General features: G+C 43.6%; 1 protein-coding gene across 19 annotated transcripts in view; it reads right to left on the bottom strand.

The window, feature by feature from the left end:
• Positions 1-441: 441 nt before the first annotated feature.
• RIMS1 (regulating synaptic membrane exocytosis 1) overlaps positions 442-23,157 on the bottom strand; it is a 1,643,460-nt gene continuing 1,620,744 nt past the window's right edge. For all 19 annotated transcript variants that reach the window (XM_069606225.1, XM_069606227.1, XM_069606239.1 and 16 more), the window contains 2 exons: positions 11,315-11,454; positions 442-2,708 (listed from right to left, as the gene is read on the bottom strand). In XM_069606225.1, the coding sequence (XP_069462326.1) occupies positions 2,490-2,708; positions 11,315-11,454 (359 nt within the window). In that variant the 3' untranslated portion in view covers positions 442-2,489. The remainder of the gene's footprint in view (positions 2,709-11,314; positions 11,455-23,157) is intronic.

Here is a 23,157-nt window from a genome sequence, read left to right as displayed (position 1 = left end):
TTTTCTGTAATTTGTAGTAGGGCACAAGCGCGGTTTAAAGATTTAAAAGCAAAGGGTGCACCTCTCCTCTAATACAAAACGCTGAGTCTCCATAGAAAAAGTGTTCAGAGGTGATTTATTTAGGAAGCCAATTACTATTCATTTTAACTATGCACATTTCTCTGCACCTTTTGCTAAAGTCCTTCAAGAAACTTCACTACGACACTATCATCCTGGTGATGTTTTGGGGTGAAATTGTAAGTTCATACAGCCATTGGACAGGAGGCCCAATAAAGGGAAGATTTGAAATCCAGACACCACCAAACAAAAATGAACTGTGTTATTTCTACACATGCACTGAAGGAAACCATTGAATGAGTAGGCAATGCCATAATGCCAAAACAAACCATTAGTCAACACACGGAGACACATTTGCTAGGAATTCCAAAGACACTGCGACACTGGACATGAAAAGTAAATTTTATTAAACATGTTTACATACCATGAGTTGGAAGTTCATTTAAAAGCACAGGGAAGTGTTAAGACAAGTGGTCAAAATAGAAAGATACTGCCGAATTATAATTAGTTGAGTTTTGGCCACTAAGACAGAATAGAATCTAGCAGTAGTGCACCAGCGCTTCCGTTCTCCCTGCTCAGCAGGTCGAGCAGTAGTCTAGCTTTGCCCTGTGTAAAGATGGGGGCAGAATTGTTCCAGCCTGTTTAATAACAAGAAAGAGTTCACTTGGCGCAGGAGGTATGTCTATGAATTAAAACCTAGTTGTACACCGTTCTACATGTGTTACAGCCCCACAGTAGGGATCTACACCAAAATATGTATCAGAAGGAATTTGGTCCGTACTACACCACGTTTTTCATAGGGTAAAAAATAAAGTCCATCAATAGACACTCAGCGCCAGGCTACCAGACCTAACATGGCCGACAACCGCGAAATGTCTATAAGAAAAATGGATGGCTTTGATTTCTTGATTATTTCCTTTTAATTACGAGCAAACTGTACAAGTACATGCAACATACAAGCTGGCCTATGTGGAACTAACACACATAATCAAATAACCTTTTTTTGTTTCTTTTTACAAAACGTGCATACGGCTTTGAACAGTTCCAAGTCATGCTGCTCTATTTGTGTGATCACAAAATCGAATGGCCCATAAAAGGAGGAAAAATATATCAATGCATCTGCACGATCCTTGCACATTTACAGAAAAAAAACCATAAAGGGTAATTTCAAGGCAAAATAAAAACCCTTTAAAATTAGTTCAATGCAAATTGAAATTTGACTTTTCTTTTTCAAAAAGTAAAATATTTTGCGTTAAAAAACCAAGCATTGTGCTTGCATCACTCTCAAAGAAATGTAAACTAAAATCTGATACAAACATTAGTAAGTGCAGAACACTTCGACTGGAATTTCCAGTGAAATATTGAACAGCTCATACTGTGCTGTATCCAGGGAAGACCAGCACGCCTGAACCGACAGATGCGCGGTGCCCGGATACAGCTGAAAGTGTCATATGCTCAACCCCATTACTGGTCAATGTTTTGGGAAGTCAAATATACAATCTATACATAAACATAATTATAATCCTAGGAAGAAAACTGCATTACAAGTAATATTTTAAATGTCAAAATTAATTAAGACATAAGATGCTTGTATCAGTCCCCAGCATTGGTTGCAGATAGATTTCTTCAAAACTCTTCCATGCAAAACATCATAAAACATAAAAATCATTATTTATAATGCAATCATATTTGCTTTCTTTTTTCTTACAAAGAAAAAGTGGCGCTGTGATAAATTCTTTTCAGTTTTTTTTATATATTTGTACATATATTTTTTTTAGAAATATTCTTTATTAATGGTCATTCATTCTAAGTGGCTGCTTTTTCACATGTAAGACTTTTGAGAACCAGAACACAGTAACAATGGGTAACCTTGTTGGCATTTATGTGTTGTCTGGCTGTAGAACACTTGGCGAATGCTCAGAGGGATTTAGGGTTCAGCCCTTAAAAAAAGTGGACAAAAGAAGAGCTGGATCTCCGTGAGCATCATCGCGAGGACTTGTACAAAACTTGCAGAAACACACACCAAAAATAAAGTATTTAAAAAAAAAACTAGTGGAAGGAATAACGAGTACAGACAAAAAGTATTGAAACACCATTAAAGATAATACTGCTTATGAGCTCTGTAAAAATGTGAAAAAAACATCTTTATCAGAGCGATGGTTTCCAGTTAGATTTCCTTACATAAAATCCCCTTTTTTGAGCATCCGTGACTCTTCCAGAACTTTGTGACTGTGTTTTGATACACTGCCTTGTTCTACCAATATAAACTTGCTTTCAGCATTTGCATACCTATTTGTGAATCAGTAATACAGGCAAAAAACACAAGTGATTGTCTGAGTCCAACAATGCTTTTTTTGATCATGGAAACATCTGGTTCTTTTTCTGGGAGAAAACATTGCGGTTCGTGCGTTCACACATCTTCTCCTTGTTCATTATGACCTGATAGAAGGAGGCCCCGTTGAACTTTCAAGAGATGACTGGGAAGCCCTGCGAGTAAGTGGTGTCAAGGTTGGATCCACCAGGGATGAAGGTGGAAATAACTTGTACCATCCAATTACCACACTGGAGAGATCAAGTTCCTCCAAAAGGATCTGTGCAACACCCATGAAGCTTTTGTGGTCCATTCGGCCATAGTCTCCCCACACTATCACCTGTTAAGGAATAAAGGAGAAGATTAACATACTATACAGAAGATATACATGCACATTTACAGTAACCAGATAGAGGTGCATGTATGCAGTATGTTTTTGCTAGGGGTAGAGATGCAGTTCTTAATATGTTGAGTTGCTTGCCAGGGCCCGGCAATTATTTCTGAGCCCTGGGACGTATCGTCTCAAACTCAGTTTGATGATGATATGGTATTTTGCCAACTTTATTATTTTAGCTATCAGACAGCCATGGACCCACAAGCAACAACAGTGTACAATGGCAAAGGTATCTCTATCCTGTGCCAGCTCCTTGTTATTCATGAACCTGATGACCCAGGCTGGCAGGGCAGTGCTAGTTATCTATGTTCATGGATAAATCAGTTGGTAGATGACAATGCTGGGAGCTCATGCTGGCCATGCCTACAGACTGCTCCAGTCAGCCTGCATGCCATTGGTGCAGCTCCACTACTCTTAAAAGAGTAGGACAGTCACCAGCCAGCAGCACAAAAGCAGGGGGCACAGCCAGGGGCAAGCTACTGCCGAAGAGGAGCGCATGACATGAGTGCCGATATAGGCAAGAAGATCTCGCTGCAGTATTTGACACACAGCTGTATCAGTTCAGTAATCATTTTGCCTGCATTTTTCCATCGATTTATCATAAGGGGGAAGCATGTATGCTCTTTTTTGCTGTGAATACATGGGCTTTATGTTCCACTTGCCACCTATAGAATCAGAGCAAAGTGTAACGATGATGTGTTTAAAAAAGCATTTAAACATTGATCTTATTTCAAGACCCAACTAGTATGTTATATTACGTTATGTTGATTGGAATCTGTAAATTGCAGATCTGCCATAGTCAGTGCATTGATCACTCTCAATAAGCCAGTGGAGATGAAGCTTTAACCCTAAAAATCTTGTCACTGTGGACGGGGGCAGGTGGGCCAGCCGTGGGTGGAGACAACAGTGGGTGGGGAGCTGCCAACACCAATGAGTCGCAGGCATGCTAGAAAATATTTGGGCCCTGTCAATTATTACAAATTAAGCACTGTGGAGATGAGAGGAATATTGAACAGAGGGGGAAGCACAGTGATGCTATGACAAAAACCACCCAATACGACCCACACAGATCAGGGATACTTATGGGCCCCAGAAAATTGCAGGGATGAGATAAGTCTTTTTTATGCTGATCTTGGTGAACCCAGAGCACAAAGAAAGGTTTTTATTTCTGATAATCCAAGCCAAGACTTTGCTGAAGATAGATTGCAAGACAGAAAAGGGCAGGGGCGGTCAGTTCATTGGTACCGAAAGGGCATCACGCAATGAGGCATGATCATTGATCTGAGAGCGAGTGAGCAGTCCTCTAAAGTGCATACACAGAATGTAATCATCTTGCTGTCAGATATATGAGAATGAAAGGGTCATGTATGTAAGATGTATATTCAAGGTTCTGAAAGGAGAAGGTATTAGGAGATGTCCTGAATGTTACCAGCAAGAGAAGTGCACACTTATGTCATGAATAGCATGTGCAGCCATGTGACAACACTAGCAACCTCCAGTGAGTAGATGTTTATATTGAAAGAGTAGTGAAAAATCATCTGATGAGCTGCTTTAAAGGTAGAAGGTGCTCTAATGCAAATGGCACGCAAACACACAAAGAACCTTTAAAACAAGTGTCAATTTAGATACAGCAGATGTGGCACAATCTGAAGATATGGAGTTGTTGGGCATACTGGAAGCTAAACCTTGCAAAAGCCTTCTACCAGTTCACTAAGTTCCTAAATTTGGCTACCATGTGTTTGCAAAGGGGAAATATTGGTCTGGAAGTACCATGTGATACAAAATGCCCACATTGCACACACATAGATCAGAATCACAAATGATTTGGAAGCAACCTCAGCTAGCGATGGTTTAAGGCATGGCCTCTGATTTATTGCAAATAAGGGTGTTTTGTCAACATAAACATAGCCACCTCACCTAGAACACCAGACTTGATAGGAAGGAGAACATCATTAAAATGCTGTGCCTGTCCACAAAGTCCAAATCACAACAAAGCGCTGTGTTACATTGATAAATCAGCTACAGATACTACTATTGTCAACTCTTGATGTTGACACCCTAAACTTTGATATAATGCAAACTTAAAATATTCAAAATATCAACTCCTTTTTGCCTAATATTGTGAAATAATTTTAATAACAGAAGCAAACTGGTCTACATACAAGTCTATCATCATTTTTCATTTAAATTAGGCCAAATTGGAAAAATATTTGCAACCTTCGAAATGTGTTAATTGTGTTAAATTAGACATTTGTTTATCATCCGAAAATATTAATCTGCATGGTGTGTTGTGTTTGTTCAAAGCATCAAACATTAGACCACAGACAGATTTTCTTCTGCATTCTGTAAATCTAGGACTGACCTGAGCACGAATGATATGCCCATGTTCTCTGTAGAGGAAATTGCCTAGCAGAATTCCTACAAAGGAAAATAACTGTCTACAAACCAACGAGACCCCTCCGATCAAGCAACAAAATCCGCCAGGAACTCAAACCATACCTCAAGAAAAAACTTGGAGGCACCTCCTTCTACCACTTAGCCGCAAAAACCTGGAACAACATCCCACAAGAAATAAGAAACACTGAAGATCACCTGAAATTCAGGAAATCACTAAAAACCTGGCTCTTCAACACCACAGATTAAAAACTAAAAACCGAAACAGGAAAAAGGATGACTAAACTAGAAAGAACACGGACAACCCCGAACCGACAGGGAAGCTCCCGGGGCACCTGGACGGGTGACATCGGATAGACCGGAACGCAGGGGACACGCATGGAGACTGAGTCAACTAACCCAGCCAACCACACCAACACTTCCGGCCCTCCCATTAGTTACCGCCAGGCGCCACAGTGTTGTGCAATTGTCGAGATATTGGCAATCACCACACTACCTGAGATGTTGACATCAGCGGGTGCATTGGCCACAGGACCATGAAGGCAGGACAGGGGGGGGCTATGAGGGAAAGTGATAGAGGTGGGGGCGAGAGGAGTAAGGAACCTTGTTTGCCAGCCGGACCCAGATCAGGACAGGCGCATCAATGAAGACTACGCAAGCTGAGCACCTCAATTCAGGACAGAGATGAAAACTAACCAACCCCACTAACAATTTCCCTTTTTGCATACACCTCTCAAACTCCAAACCAAAACACAACCAAAACCTACAGCACACCAAACCTCACAAACTTCATTACATTGCAACAACAAAACAAAAAGACATATAGACTCGCACAACAGTACACAACGACTACCGCCGTAAACACCCCAGACCCAGCCAATGGACCCACCGGTCCTTTAACATTAACATACACACAAAAGTGTTTCTGCATGTGGCCACAAGGCAAGCCCCCTTGAGTTCTATCCATCACCATAATTGAGAATAACTGAAGGGTTTGCACAACCGCTGTAACGGTAAGCAAGTTTGGCAGTATTGCCAGATGAACTAATGCCAAACTAATAATGGGGCCCCATGTGTCCAAAAAAGCTATCCTAGGGGCAGTGTTGGAATATCAAAGAGGAGTCTGTCGATTTAACTATGCAATTGTAAAAACACAATGGTGCATCTGCTAGGTGCACTGTTGCTTTAAACTAGAAGCTTATGTTCTTGGTAGTAAGGGGTCTCTTGGACACGGGGGAAGGGTGTGAATATGCCCAACATTTCATTTAATAAAAAGTGTGAATTGTGAGTTCCTGGCAGTACAGTAAATGGTATTGGCATAGTTGACCTAATGCCAACTTGACCTACTCCCATTTGACCGCATCTTTCTGGCCTAATTCGGTAGGTCAAATGGTACACTTTAACTAAAAAATAGTTGTGGGGTAATAGTTGTGGAACAGGTTGAGGTGGAGGGGAAGTCGGGGCACGGGGGTCACCCCCGCATTATGGGGGGTTGCGGAAGGTCTCCCTCCGAAGTAGGTACAAAAAATGAGGTCAAAGAAATGAGGTCAAATGTGCAGTAGGTCAACTTTTTCAGGTCAAACAATCAATATCCCAGTAAACTGTAAAGTATTGCACTTTAGCTCTTAAACCACACAGTTTACAACTCTGTATTGTCGACCATCTGGCATGGACTGCCCAGACCTAACGTTATGGTCCATGAAGAATTGCCTATTCTGGAGCACACACATTCTGAAAGGCAGGTTGGAATATGTTTTTTTTTTTTTTTTCATGTCTGTTCTTGCGAGAGAGGGGCGCCCGCTACCTTTGTAAAACTATTTTTTAAGGAACCTGGGATTGGTAACCCTAGGTCTCCTGGGGGCAACCAGACGTGGTCTCCCTCTCACTGTGCTTAGAGAGGCATCAGCTTCACCTCACTGATGATCCCCAACAAGGGTGAAACACGTGTATGGGGTTGCTGGTGGTACTCTCGTTCAGATTGGAATTGCCATTGTATTTCGGTGCTGGACTGCCCCTGGGCAGGACAAAGACTGATATGCAAATGGATATTACCCATCTGTGAAAGGCACAGTGAGTAAAAGCAGTGGCTGCGAACTCTCAAGTGGTTAATTACCACTGAACAGGTTATCATGTCTGTTCTTGCGAGAGAGGGGCGCCCGCTACCTTTGTAAAACTATTTTTTAAGGAACCTGGGATTGGTAACCCTAGGTCTCCTGGGGGCAACCAGACGTGGTCTCCCTCTCACTGTGCTTAGAGAGGCATCAGCTTCACCTCACTGATGATCCCCAACAAGGGTGAAACACGTGTATGGGGTTGCTGGTGGTACTCTCGTTCAGATTGGAACTGCCATTGTATTTCGGTGCTGGACTGCCCCTGGGCAGGACAAAGACTGATATGCAAATGGATATTACCCATCTGTGAAAGGCACAGTGAGTAAAAGCAGTGGCTGCGAACTCTCAAGTGGTTAATAACCACTGAACAGGTTATCATGTCTGTTCTTGCGAGAGAGGGGCGCCCGCTACCTTTGTAAAACTATTTTTTAAAGGAACCTGGGATTGGTAACCCTAGGTCTCCTGGGGGCAACCAGACGTGGTCTCCCTCTCACTGTGCTTAGAGAGGCATCAGCTTCACCTCACTGATGATCCCCAACAAGGGTGAAACACGTGTATGGGGTTGCTGGTGGTACTCTCGTTCAGATTGGAATTGCCATTGTATTTCGGTGCTGGACTGCCCCTGGGCAGGACAAAGACTGATATGCAAATGGATATTACCCATCTGTGAAAGGCACAGTGAGTAAAAGCAGTGGCTGCGAACTCTCAAGTGGTTAATAACCACTGAACAGGTTATCATGTCTGTTCTTGCGAGAGAGGGGCGCCCGCTACCTTTGTAAAACTATTTTTTAAGGAACCTGGGATTGGTAACCCTAGGTCTCCTGGGGGCAACCAGACGTGGTCTCCCTCTCACTGTGCTTAGAGAGGCATCAGCTTCACCTCATTGATGATCCCCAACAAGGGTGAAACACGTGTATGGGGTTGCTGGTGGTACTCTCGTTCAGATTGGAATTGCCATTGTATTTCGGTGCTGGACTGCCCCTGGGCAGGACAAAGACTGATATGCAAATGGATATTACCCATCTGTGAAAGGCACAGTGAGTAAAAGCAGTGGCTGCGAACTCTCAAGTGGTTAATAACCACTGAACAGGTTATCATGTCTGTTCTTGCGAGAGAGGGGCGCCCGCTACCTTTGTAAAACTATTTTTTAAGGAACCTGGGATTGGTAACCCTAGGTCTCCTGGGGGCAACCAGACGTGGTCTCCCTCTCACTGTGCTTAGAGAGGCATCAGCTTCACCTCACTGATGATCCCCAACAAGGGTGAAACACGTGTATGGGGTTGCTGGTGGTACTCTCGTTCAGATTGGAATTGCCATTGTATTTCGGTGCTGGACTGCCCCTGGGCAGGACAAAGACTGATATGCAAATGGATATTACCCATCTGTGAAAGGCACAGTGAGTAAAAGCAGTGGCTGCGAACTCTCAAGTGGTTAATAACCACTGAACAGGTTATCATGTCTGTTCTTGCGAGAGAGGGGCGCCCGCTACCTTTGTAAAACTATTTTTTAAGGAACCTGGGATTGGTAACCCTAGGTCTCCTGGGGGCAACCAGACGTGGTCTCCCTCTCACTGTGCTTAGAGAGGCATCAGCTTCACCTCACTGATGATCCCCAACAAGGGTGAAACACGTGTATGGGGTTGCTGGTGGTACTCTCGTTCAGATTGGAATTGCCATTGTATTTCGGTGCTGGACTGCCCCTGGGCAGGACAAAGACTGATATGCAAATGGATATTACCCATCTGTGAAAGGCACAGTGAGTAAAAGCAGTGGCTGCGAACTCTCAAGTGGTTAATAACCACTGAACAGGTTATCATGTCTGTTCTTGCGAGAGAGGGGCGCCCGCTACCTTTGTAAAACTATTTTTTAAGGAACCTGGGATTGGTAACCCTAGGTCTCCTGGGGGCAACCAGACGTGGTCTCCCTCTCACTGTGCTTAGAGAGGCATCAGCTTCACCTCACTGATGATCCCCAACAAGGGTGAAACACGTGTATGGGGTTGCTGGTGGTACTCTCGTTCAGATTGGAATTGCCATTGTATTTCGGTGCTGGACTGCCCCTGGGCAGGACAAAGACTGATATGCAAATGGATATTACCCATCTGTGAAAGGCACAGTGAGTAAAAGCAGTGGCTGCGAACTCTCAAGTGGTTAATAACCACTGAACAGGTTATCATGTCTGTTCTTGCGAGAGAGGGGCGCCCGCTACCTTTGTAAAACTATTTTTTAAGGAACCTGGGATTGGTAACCCTAGGTCTCCTGGGGGCAACCAGACGTGGTCTCCCTCTCACTGTGCTTAGAGAGGCATCAGCTTCACCTCACTGATGATCCCCAACAAGGGTGAAACACGTGTATGGGGTTGCTGGTGGTACTCTCGTTCAGATTGGAATTGCCATTGTATTTCGGTGCTGGACTGCCCCTGGGCAGGACAAAGACTGATATGCAAATGGATATTACCCATCTGTGAAAGGCACAGTGAGTAAAAGCAGTGGCTGCGAACTCTCAAGTGGTTAATAACCAATGAACAGGTTATCATGTCTGTTCTTGCGAGAGAGGGGCGCCCGCTACCTTTGTAAAACTATTTTTTAAGGAACCTGGGATTGGTAACCCTAGGTCTCCTGGGGGCAACCAGACGTGGTCTCCCTCTCACTGTGCTTAGAGAGGCATCAGCTTCACCTCACTGATGATCCCCAACAAGGGTGAAACACGTGTATGGGGTTGCTGGTGGTACTCTCGTTCAGATTGGAATTGCCATTGTATTTCGGTGCTGGACTGCCCCTGGGCAGGACAAAGACTGATATGCAAATGGATATTACCCATCTGTGAAAGGCACAGTGAGTAAAAGCAGTGGCTGCGAACTCTCAAGTGGTTAATAACCACTGAACAGGTTATCATGTCTGTTCTTGCGAGAGAGGGGCGCCCGCTACCTTTGTAAAACTATTTTTTAAGGAACCTGGGATTGGTAACCCTAGGTCTCCTGGGGGCAACCAGACGTGGTCTCCCTCTCACTGTGCTTAGAGAGGCATCAGCTTCACCTCACTGATGATCCCCAACAAGGGTGAAACACGTGTATGGGGTTGCTGGTGGTACTCTCGTTCAGATTGGAATTGCCATTGTATTTCGGTGCTGGACTGCCCCTGGGCAGGACAAAGACTGATATGCAAATGGATATTACCCATCTGTGAAAGGCACAGTGAGTAAAAGCAGTGGCTGCGAACTCTCAAGTGGTTAATAACCACTGAACAGGTTATCATGTCTGTTCTTGCGTGAGAGGGGCGCCCGCTACCTTTGTAAAACTATTTTTTAAGGAACCTGGGATTGGTAACCCTAGGTCTCCTGGGGGCAACCAGACGTGGTCTCCCTCTCACTGTGCTTAGAGAGGCATCAGCTTCACCTCACTGATGATCCCCAACAAGGGTGAAACACGTGTATGGGGTTGCTGGTGGTACTCTCGTTCAGATTGGAATTGCCATTGTATTTCGGTGCTGGACTGCCCCTGGGCAGGACAAAGACTGATATGCAAATGGATATTACCCATCTGTGAAAGGCACAGTGAGTAAAAGCAGTGGCTGCGAACTCCCACGTGGTTAATAACCACTGAACAGGTTATCATGTCTGTTCTTGCGAGAGAGGGGCGCCCGCTACCTTTGTAAAACTATTTTTTAAGGAACCTGGGATTGGTAACCCTAGGTCTCCTGGGGGCAACCAGACGTGGTCTCCCTCTCACTGTGCTTAGAGAGGCATCAGCTTCACCTCACTGATGATCCCCAACAAGGGTGAAACACGTGTATGGGGTTGCTGGTGGTACTCTCGTTCAGATTGGAATTGCCATTGTATTTCGGTGCTGGACTGCCCCTGGGCAGGACAAAGACTGATATGCAAATGGATATTACCCATCTGTGAAAGGCACAGTGAGTAAAAGCAGTGGCTGCGAACTCTCAAGTGGTTAATAACCACTGAACAGGTTATCATGTCTGTTCTTGCGAGAGAGGGGCGCCCGCTACCTTTGTAAAAGCAGGTTGGAATATGCTTTGTGGGCTGTGATTTACCTGAAGGACTTTCCCATGGGGACTTTCATCAAACACCAAAGACTGCTGGTACAGGGGATCAAGCGTCTTCCTGGCTATCCTCGTCTTCTTCTTGGCTATGCAGGATCCGTTTTCCAGAAGGTACACTTTGACATATGGTGCTAGAAAATAAAAACAGGTATTCAAAGCATCAGAAATATGCTCTTGTATTATGCAGGTCCTATGCCTACCTTATTTATATTGTCTTGCTTTATGCTAAATATACAGAATACAATTAAGGTCAGAAAATACAATCATATCTATTCCCCCAAATAAACAATGAATGTTGACGAGACACAATCATCAAGAAAAGAAAACAAACACACAACCACAAAAAATGGAAAGGAATGCAATAACAAGTAGAATTTGAACATATTTCCCACTCTTGCATATTCATCCTCAATACATTAATGAACATTCTATCTATCTATCTATCTATCTATCTATCTATCTATCTATCTATCTATCTATCTATCTATCTTAAAACACTGGAATAACAGAATTTTAATACGAAACAGGTTAGATATAAGCCATAACATTTTCTTCTTAATCAATCTTGTCGACTTACATTATTCATATTACAAGCAGTGTGGTTTCAAAAGTACAGTAAAATAATGTGCCAATGTGCTTATATAAAAAGAATACTCTAAAATGAATATGACACATTTAACAAAAAATCTCCAATAGTCTAAAAACGTTATCTAAGAAAACACGGGCATCATGACATCCTAGATTATATAACTAGAATACAAAGATTATGTGAATTTCTCATTAAATATGATATTGAATTTTAAACCCCGATGCATTTCTAAGTAACGTTTATATGCTGCTGCATGTTATTGCCTTATTGATAAACGTCATTAGAGTGGTACAGACAGCGTTCATTCCATTGAAATATTGCTAAAAACTGTGATTTGTGATTTATGATCTGAGTTTACTGATATTTTAATTATTTCTAATTTATTATGTATTATGATCTGTTTTATTTTTGTTTTGTGAAAAACCAAAATTTGATTGTACTACAATAAATATAAAAAAGTTATTAACAAACCTTGACCTAATCTACCAAGCACTGAAAACACAGCTAGCTACTGAGAAAAGTAAAACGGGTTTCACAGTGTTTCACCTCTTTGTCCATGTAGCCTATAGAAGCACCCTCAATCTAAACACGGCAAACAAATTGCATAGTGTAATGAGATGGGCATCATTCAACTAGAATGCCAGACCTTGAGAAACCTTCCATTTGAAATACAGGATTGTCATTGACGAATGGGCAGTTAAGGGCTTGCCAAGGTTAAGCGCAGTATTGTGAGTTACTTCTAATTGTCACTGCCTAAAAATTGGTCCAAGTGAGTTTGCTGGCATCCATCCAATTGCAGGTAATACACATCAGCAAATACTTTTCTGCATCATTAAGCCATTAGTTGAGATTAATTTTTTACACCAGTCTTGTGTAATCTGTGTAGGCCTCCAAAGTAAATATATAATAGGTAATGCCTAATTTGAGTTACCAAAGCCACTGCAAATGAATTATGTCTCCCCCGGGGAAATCCTCAGCCACTGTGTTGTTGTTCAACTTCCAAAAACAGTGTGTGCCCGATTGCACTTTGTTATCCTTGATTTCGTCAGGCTAAGGGAGTTTTGCTATGTTTCAGGACCTTCTTTCCAAAAATACAAGGCAATCTTGGCGGTACTGATTCCAGTATTAGATTCTGCTTGTCATGTAGTTAGTAACATGCTTAGCATGTTTCTGCTAATATACCCAGACACTGGGCCTCATTATAAGTTTGGCGGTAGCATCTGAGTCCTTACTGCACACAGTTATTTCTTCACTATTGGCTTCCCGGAGAATGCGCCCCTTCTCCAGGTGCCTTGCTCTCAGTTTTGGCACAGTTCACAATACCAGGGGAAATGTCTCCCTTCCCCTGGTCTCTTTCTATGATTTGGACACTTCTCAACATAGACTTGGCTTCCAGTTTTGTGGGTGTGGGTTCCAGACCCGAAGGATTCTCTGCTGGTAGTGTGGCAGACCTGGTGTTATGCTCACCTGGGCGTAGTGTAGAAAGGATAGGGATCTCTCAGGAGCACGGAGATATGCGCTCCAAACCAGAGAAAAAGGGGTTCATTGGGTGAATATACATGTAATGCAGTGTACACCTTTTAAGCTGGCAGAAGTGCTACGAGACACACCTCCTAACAAACATCAAATGGGGAGTACTCATCTCAGGAATACCCGGAGTCAACCAAAAGAGGAAGGATTTCCATAACGAAATTCATACAGTAGCGTTATTGATGTGCAGGGCCCTTATGTATCCCCGGGGTTCTGACTCCGCACATCGCTGTCTATTTACTGCATTTACTTAGGCTTAGAACTTCTCCATGAGCACCACAGCACCTATCGCCTCCCCCGTCCCATCTGCACTTGCACATTCTGAACACTCACAAGGCATAGTAGGTTCGTCTACCCCCCCCCCCCGTTATTCTCATTTGTTTGTACTATTAATTCAATAATTTATCTTTGTTTAATTCATTGTCTACCTTCCCCTGTCACCACCCTGTTGCCCTGTGGGCACTTTGAAACACAGTTTTGCAATTGTATAAGTGCCTAACAAATGACCAATAAATAAATAATAACCTAACAACTAACACTAATTACCTACTTGGAATAGACTTGAACGTCAAATCACAGGTTCTCAAATTCAGCGGTATGAAACCGTTGCTTGAACACTGCAGCGTCCTGGTTACCAGGCTTTTGTACTTCCTGGACATGTCAGCACGTTAGTACACTACATGCTGACGTGGATGGGCATGTTGCATGCCGTCTCTATGCTAGATGAGGGATAGCGTCCTTGGCTGTTGATTAACAACCACTCGCCCACGCCTCATGCACAGCCTTCTCCTCTGTACCAGAAAATAAGCATCTGAATTGTAATGGAGAAAGGCATGAAGTGCATGAGTGTGCCGGACAGTTCCTAACAGTATGCCCTGAAGGCAACCTACTCCGCTGCAGCCCGCAACCCGGTTTAGTCCGGTGTTTATCATGAAATCGACTAACCAATTGGGAAACATTCATGTCCTTCACAGATACTCAAGAACGGTCCTCTTTACCATACCCTTTCCAATACACTAGGTATTGCAAGGTACGTTTATAGAAACGTGAATCTAGAATTGTTTCAATTTCGTATTCTTCTTGGGGGCCTAGAGCAAGTGGGTGATGACTTGGGTCCCGAGGATATAGTAATGAGTGGGAGACAGGCTTTAACAGGAAGACATGAAATACTGGATGGATCTTATAGGAATCTGGAAGCTTAAGTTCCATGGCCACTGAGTTAAATCACACGAAAAGGTCCAATATATTTGGGTTTCAATTTCTTTCCACATGCTAAAATGAGAGTATGTGCAGTAGAGAGCCATACTTCGCCTCCCAGTTGGTACACCGGAGAAGGCCTTCTCTTTTGGTTAGCATATATTTGTGCCTGTCTTTGGCTTCTAGTAAGTTTTCCTTAGCAGAGACGAATCCTGAACATAAGTTATCTACGTACTCTTCTGCAGAGGGAACAGGGCTATGATCCAAGAAGTATAATGAGACAGATACAGGATGTTGGCCTGTGGATAAGTGAAAAGGAGAAGTTTTGATATACAATGGGCCTCATTACGGTAAAACCGCCTGGTTACCGCCGGACTCGTATTACCATTCCGCCTCCGTGATTCCCGGAATTACCGGGGCATTACAATCCCGGTTTTCCGGGAATCACGGAGGCGGAATGGTGTTAATCCCAATTCCCATTGAGTCCTATGGGACTCAATGGGAATGGGGATCATGGAAACACCCGCAGCATCTTGTAATGCTGCCGGTGTTTCCTCGTCCGCCTGGCGGGAACATCACCTCCCGCCTGCAGGAGTCGGGATCAGGCGGTCCGGAAACAACGGTGGCGGCGGGTTTACCGCCACTGTTATTTCCGGACCGCCTGATTTGTAATGAGGCCCAATGAGTCGTTATATGCAAACGCAGCTAATGGTAATTTATCGACCCATCCTTGTTCAAGTTCGGTGATATACCATCTTAAATATTGTCCAATGGTCTGGTTGGCCCTTTCAGTCTGACCATCGCTTTGTGGAGGATAAGCTGAAGTACTGTCCAGACGGATTTCCAATAAATGACTGACCTCTTTCCAGAAGGAGGAAATGAACTATGAGCCTCTGTCTGTAATAATGTTCTTGGGTAGACGATGTAAACGAAAGATGTTGTGAAGGAAGTAGAGGGCTAGTACTGGAGCAGAAGGGACACCTTTCATGGCTATGAAATGTCCTGTTTTTGTAAATGAGTCTATTACTGTCAATATGGCTGTGTTTCCCTTGTCTTTAGGAAGGTCCGTTATGAAATCCATTGAACAGGTTTGCCACGGATGGTTTGGGACTGGTAATGGATGTAAAAGACCCATGGGTTTTTGTCTGCAGGGCTTAGCTCTAGCACATACAGCACAACTTCTTATACAATCTTGGATATCGTGGTTCATAGAATTCCACCAGGGGTAACAGCGTATCTTCTGTAAAGTTTTAAGTCTTCCAAAATGTCCAGCCCTCAGGGAATCATGACACCAGCCTAACATGGTTTCTTGAGAGACCCCGGTAGGTAGCCACAACTTGTTGTTGTGGAAGAGTAAGCCTTGGTTTTCATAACTATGCAAAGTATCCAGAAGGAAGTTTTCCTTTAATTTTTTGATATAGGTCTCACGCAATACTTTTTCATAAAAAAGTAGAGGTATGAAGAGAGTTGAAATGATTTTGTCAGATGGAATGAATGGAACTCCCTCTACGTCATCTGTCTCACCTTGATAAGCTCTTGATAGGGCATTTACTTTGGTATTCAAAGAACCCGGTTTAAAAGGTACTGTAAAAACAAAATGTGAAAAGAAATGTATCCAACGATTTTGGCATTGGTTTACAGATTTTGCTGTTTTGAGTAATCCCAGGTTCTTGTGGTCGGTCAAAACAGATATCGGATGTCTAGTTCCTTGCAGAAGGTGTCTCCATACCACAAAGGCTCCTTTTATCGCCAACAGTTCCTTTTCGAATATTCCGTAGTTATTCCCTGCAGCTGTAAATGTGCAATAATAGTAAGAGATGGGAGGGAGTTGTTTGGTTAGGGTAGCTCTTTGCTCTAATAAGGCGCCTATAGCATAAATGGATGCATCTGTTTCTAAGGTGTAGGGAAGAGATGGATACGGGAGTCGTAATATAGGGGCGGTCGTGAATTTCTTTTTCAATTTGTGGAAAGCTTCTGCAGTATCTTTGTTTCATAAATATTTGATTCCCTTTTTCAGGAGCCGAGTCAAAGGAAGTACTGTTCGGGAATAGTTAAGAATAAATCACCGATAAAAATTGGCAAAGCCAAGGAATCTCTGTTGTTCATTTATGGTTCCGGAAGCAAGCCAGTCCATGATACCAGAGACTTTTTTTGGATCCATTTCAATAACTTAGAGAGTGAGAATGTAACCTAGATAAGCTATACGGCTCTGGTGAAATGAACATTTAGATAGTTTTGCATACAAACTATGTTTTTTTAACCGTTGAAGTACTTATTTGACATGTGATAAATGTTCTTCCCATGAGGAAGAAAATATAAGTATGTCATCAAGATAGATTATCACAAAGGTGTCCAGGACATCTCTAAATATCTCATTCAAGAAGTATTGGAACACGGCAGGGGCATTACACATACCAAAAGGCATGGCATGGTACTCGTAATGCTCATACCATGTCCTAAAGGCTGTTTTCCATTCATCTCCCAACGCCATCCATTTAAGTTGTATGATTATGATTAGTTATTTATAACGTGCTTAATACCCAGAGATTTCTAAGCGCGGACTCGGGGATCGAACCTCTGTTGCTCCGTCTCGTCTTGCTTCCAAGGCGAGCGCGTTGTCCCTGAGCTACCCTCCCAAGACGATGCTCCTCGTAGGTCCAGTTTGGTATACAGGTTGCTGGCTTGGGCTTGATACAATAGTACTTGGATAAGAGGTTATGGGTACCTATTCTTCATGGTAATAGCATTTAGTTGCCAATAATCTATACATGGCCGGAGTTTTGTCTCCTCCTTCTTGGGTATAAAGAATGTAGGGGCTCGAGCATGTGAGGTTGAGTGAAGAATGAAACCTTTTTTCAAGTTGTCTTCTTTATATTGTTATAGTATTAGGTTTTCTTTTTCGGACAAGGCATACATGCAACAATAAGGTATCTTGGCTCTGGGTAGGTGTTTGATATTACAATCATCATCCCTCTGGGGAGGGAGTTACTCTGATTCTTTGAGGTCAAATACACCTTGATATTTTTGATATTCTTTAGGAAGCGTACCTTGAAGAAGCAGAACCGAATTAACCATTGGGGTAGGCAGCCGGGATCTTCTATCTGGTTACTCGGAATTCGGTATCCTTGTGAACAGAAGGGAGGACATTAGCTTCCTTGGAATGTTAACTTGTCAGCTCTCCAATCAATAGCAGGGGTATGATAGCATAGTCAAGGGATACCTAATATAATTTGGAATTGAGGAGCAGCAATAGCATCAAAGACAATAGTTTCATGATGGAACTTCGCACAGATCATAGACAAGGTCTTGGTCCCCAAAGTAAGGGGACCGGAGATTAGCGGGGAGCCGTCTACCGATAGGATGGTTTCGGCCTAATCCTTAGGTATTACCTGAAAGTGGTTATAGTGGGCACATGCGATATCTATAAAATTACCGGTGTCACCACAATCCACCAATGCAATCACTTGTTTGCAGGTTTTTCCTTCTTCCGAGAGGTCTACTCTATTATACAAATGCGCGATTGGGTAGGTAACACAGGACTTAAGGTTCGGCAGGAAATATCTGAACTTGTTCCTTTATTCCCTATTGAGGGCGAGTTAGCAAGTTTTCCGAACTTGAAAGAAGACAGGGACAAGAATGGACAGTATGATTGGGTTCCACACAATAGAAACAAAGTTGTAGGCATCTTCTTTCTCTTTCTTCAGAGGAGACAGGTCCACAGAGGCTCGCTAATTGCATAGGTTCAGGGCTGTTAGTTGAAACAGAAGGGTTTGGAAAGGTAATCAGTTTGTTCTCCCACCGAGGAATACTTCTGTAGTACTCTGTTCTCCTCTTCTCCCCTTTTCTGCCTTGTATCCTTTGATCAACTTGGATGACTAGGGCTATGAACTTGGATAGAAGAAGCGGAGGATCTACCACTTGACTCAAGGCATCTTTTATTTCTTCCTTTAGTCCTCTATACAATATGGTGATCTGGGCATCTTCTGGCCACTGTGCTTGCGTTACTAATCCCTTGAAGTGGGCGATGTAATTCATTCCTTATTAACTGATTCTCTCCTTGCCTGTCAAACATGTTCTTGAATGCTTTTAAAAAGCCCACATAGTCTGTTATCAGAGGATGATTAATAACGATTTAGGGTGTAGCCCATGATAGTGCAGTTTTGTCAAGACTAAACAATAAGAAGGCTACCCTAGCCTGATCAGTGGCATAGAGTTTAAGTCAGTTCAAGAAGTGAATTCTACAAAGTGAATTCTACATTGTGTCAGGAAGGACTTAATGTCCTTGGAATAACCACTATATTTAGTAGACATGGGAGGAGAAGGGATAACAATATTAGGCATGGGAGCAGAGAGCGTAGCAGGAGTGAGGACCGGGCAGGTATCTGTTTTAGTTGAAGTACCTGATGTCCCGGAGGTAGCCCCACTTCCTAAACCCCAAGGGTTACTAGTTACTGTCATTTTGCTGGGTTGGTCTACAGCCCCTTGAAGGGCTGTTATGGATTGATAAAGAGCAGCATTTTCTTGCTGTGATGCCGTAACCTCAGCCTGGAGCTTTTGCACCATAGCCGTAAGGTCTTTCAGTAATGTGTCCATACTCGGAAGAGATTTGCAGGTTTGCGCAATCGGTTACGCTCTCCTGGGCGTAGTGTAGAAAGCGTGGGCATCTCTCAGGAGAACAGAGATATGCGCTCCAAACCAGAGAAAAAGGGGTTCACTGAGTGAATATACATACAATGCAGTGTACACCTTTTAAGCTGGCAGAAGTGCTATGAGATACACCTCATAATAAACATCAAATGGGGAGTACTGGAGCTTTGTGGAAAATAAGGAAGCACTGTAATATAGGGAGCCCCAGGACATACACATATATTCTACAAGGTCATTAAAGGACTTTAAGTCACCCTTCTAGACCTGTATTCCAGCATTGTGCCTAGTCTCAGGAACATCGAGAGTCAATCAAAAGAGGAAGGATTTCAATAACAAATAATAACCTAACAACTAACACTAATTAGCTACTTGGAATAGACTTGAAGGTCAAATCACAAGTTCTTGAATTCAGCGGTATGAAACCGATGCACGAACACCATAGCGTCCTGATTACCAGACTTTTGTACTTCCTCGTCATGTCATCAAGTTAGTATGCTACGTGCTGACGTGGACGGCCATGTTGCATGCCGTCTCTGTGGTCGATGAGGGATAGCGTGCTTGGTTGTTGCTTGGAAACTACTCTTTCACACCCCATGCCCAGCCTTCTCCTCCGTACCAGATGATAAGCGTCTGAATTGTAACAAAAAAAGGCATGGAGCGCGCGTGAGGGTGCCGGTGCCGGATAGTTCCTAATACCGGGTTCACTAACCTGCCAGGTACTGCGAGTATGAAGATGACGGATGAACTTTCCTTCTTGTGGGTGCGGGTGCCAGACCCAAGCTTCATTGCTTTCACCCCCTTTTAATGCCCCATCAAGAGTCCCGGAAAACATGGTACCTGTATGAGGTTTGCAGACACTCTCTGGTTTGTCTTTGGCTGCTCTGTGTTCCCTTTCAGGCTTCTCACGGCTTCTCTTGCCTTTTCGGATGCTGTGTCAGCTCCCCAGCGTTTGGTGCCCAACAGCATGCACGCCTTCAACTGTCTGCGGGGTTGCCAGGTGTCTCCTGTCTGGACCTCTGCTGTTCTGCTTGGCCGGATGATCCTTCCACACCAGGATACAAAGTGGTCCATGAGGAAACATAGCTTAGCTATCGGTTTATACGTGGTATAGTTGGTAATACATCATAAATCATTGAATCATGGGAACATGGGAGCTTAATGTAAAGAAGCGTAGGGTGCCAGAATAGGATAAGTGCAATTAATAGGCTATTGTTGAGATGCGAGAAGGTCCTTTACCTTGGCTCGGAACAACCAGAATGATGGGTCAGCTCTAATTGTCATAGGTAGTGCATTCCAGGATTTGGCTGCTAGTACAGGGAAGCTGGCTACTCCAGCTGTTTTTAAGTTGAACCTTGGGACGTTGAGTTGATGCAGGTATGGGGATCTTGTTGGTCTGGAAGAGTTCTTTCTTGTGAATTTGTCTGATAAGTAGAGAGGGGCTGTCAGGTAGAGGCATTTGTGAGGGATAACCAATGCTCGTAGTTTAATTCTCTCTCGGATAGGGAGCCAATAGACATCCTTCCTGGCAGCTGAGATGTGGGCCTTGCGTGGGAGATTGAGGGCGCATCTAAGGGCGTTGGTTTGTAGTATCTGTAGTACCTTCAGGTTGTGGTTGGTGGAGCCTAGGAAGAGAGTGTTACAATAGTCCAGTTTGGACAGTATGAGGGCTCTGGCTAGTGTAAGGCGGCTGTTGGTGGATAAGAAATGTTTGCAGGCGTTGATAAGTTTGTTAGTGTAGGCCGTGGAGGAGATGGTGGCGGTAATTTGGTTTTGAGGGAGAGGGTGGAGTCAAGATATACACCTAGTGTTTTGACCTCTTTAGATACTATGAGTGGCCAGCCATGCTTGGATTTCAAGGTAGATCTCATTTAATTTAGCAACATCCTCCTCATAACTCCCCGAGTACCTGGATGTCATCGGCATAGTTAGTATTTGCAACTCCCAGGTGGGATCTTTACCTGAGGGAATGACTCCTTTCCCCAGGTCTCAATCTCTCTCCAAGCCACAAAGCCAAGTTCCAGGTTGTAATGCTAAAAAACAGTAAAGTTCTCAGTTCCAAACCAAAAAGTAAAGTTCCAGTTCAAACATCAACATTCCTTATAGCCCACAGTTGTTTCTTCACTATTGGCTTCCTGGAGAATGCCTTCCTTCTGCAGGTATCTTGTTCTCTGTGTTTTCACAATGCCAGGGGGATGACTCCCTTCCTCTGGGCTTCCTTGGCTTTGTTCTCACACTCTCTTGGCTTTTAATTTCACAGTTTATTATACCAGGTGGAATGTCTCCCCTCCCCTGGCCTTTTCTTAATCTTACTTCACAGTTCACAACACCAGGGGGACTGTCTCCCTTTCCCCGGCCTTTTCTTAGGCTTATTTCACAGTTCACAACACCAGTTGCAATGTCTCCATTCCCCTGGCCTATTTCTATGATTTGTTCACTTCTCCCCAATGTATACTTGGCTTCCAGTCTTGTGGGTGTGGGTTCCAGACCCGTAGGATTCTTAGCTGGTAGTGTATCAGACCTGGTTCACTAACCTGCCAGGTACTGCAACTATGAAGATGACTGATGAACTTTCCTTCTTGTGGGTGCGGGTCCCATATCCGAGCTTTGTTGGTTTCACCCCCTTTTCTGATAACTGATAACGGTCTGGGGTTTGCTAAGGGTCTCCAGTTGGTCTTCAGCTGGTCTGTGTTCCCTTACAGGATTCCCGCGGCTTGCCTTGCCCTTTTGGATGCTGCGGGAGTTCTCCAGCATTGGTGGTCAACAGCATGCACGTCTCTACCTGCCCGAGCGGTTCCTGGTTTTCTCCTGTCTCGACCTCTGCTGATCTGCTTGGCCGGATCATCCTTCCACGCTGGACCATTCGCGGACACCTCTGCTCAGTCAGTAAACTTGTCTACAAGTCTTTTGTTTCAGCAGTGGCTTGTGCGTCCCCCATGCTTGCGGTTGCTCTCAGGACGACTGATCTCTCGCTGTCCTGTTTTCCCTCTTCTGTTTTGAATGTGACTTGACAAATAGAAATTCTGGAACCACTAGAATGTTCACTAGTGGTTCCAGGAGTGCTCTTCATACTTCTTCATTGCCTTCTCGTCTCTGTACCCGTCCTATAGTCCTCCCTTGTGTAGACTAGACGCTTCCTCGTCTCAGTTCTTATAGTATACTTCTCCCTTGGGTTGACTAGATTCTTCTATCGTACCAGTATGATTTTGGTTACATGACACATGTACATGGGGTGGCAAGGCAAGTGTGAAGCAGATGAGGGGCATTGGAGTGGAGTGTACCACAATCTCCTTGGATAGACGTCCCTTCTCCCAAAGGTGGGGGCTCCCTTCCCATGAGATCCTACCACTGAGTCCCGCCACCAGGGTCCACTATCGGGTAGCAGCCTTACCGGCCTCATGGGAAGGGGATCCCCTTGGGAAGAAGTGACGACATCCAAGGATTCGTCACAAGTTATACAAATTATTTTGTAGTTGTAAAGATGTTGGGTAAGTATGCTAAAAAAGGATTCTTGTAGATATTTGTTAAACAAACTATTCAATTTGATCAAAAAGTACACAATCTTTAAAGGTGTTTTAACAAACAATGTTGACCGTAAATCTTTTTGATTACAGTGGAAGGATTTTTGCCTGAATGATTCAAACATTTGTTATCAGTAAATGAGTGGTCGGCTTTCATTTGTATTGGGAAGCATTTTGTGCTGCCTATAAAAGAAAACCTGGTGAATATTCCTCATGCTACAATATAACAATTATAGTTCGTAACCTCTGCTTATGACAACCATATTATTATTTAATCTGTAATCACTGCATACAAGCAAATAAAAAGACAGATTCCATTGCTGAATACATATACACAAAATATAATAAGGGCT

The sequence above is a fragment of the Ambystoma mexicanum genome, chromosome 4p (genome assembly GCF_040938575.1).
Source record: "Ambystoma mexicanum isolate Mex_15411 chromosome 4p, UKY_AmexF1_1, whole genome shotgun sequence".
NCBI lineage: Eukaryota > Metazoa > Chordata > Amphibia > Caudata > Ambystomatidae > Ambystoma > Ambystoma mexicanum.
This window is presented reverse-complemented; position numbering and strand designations above follow the sequence as displayed.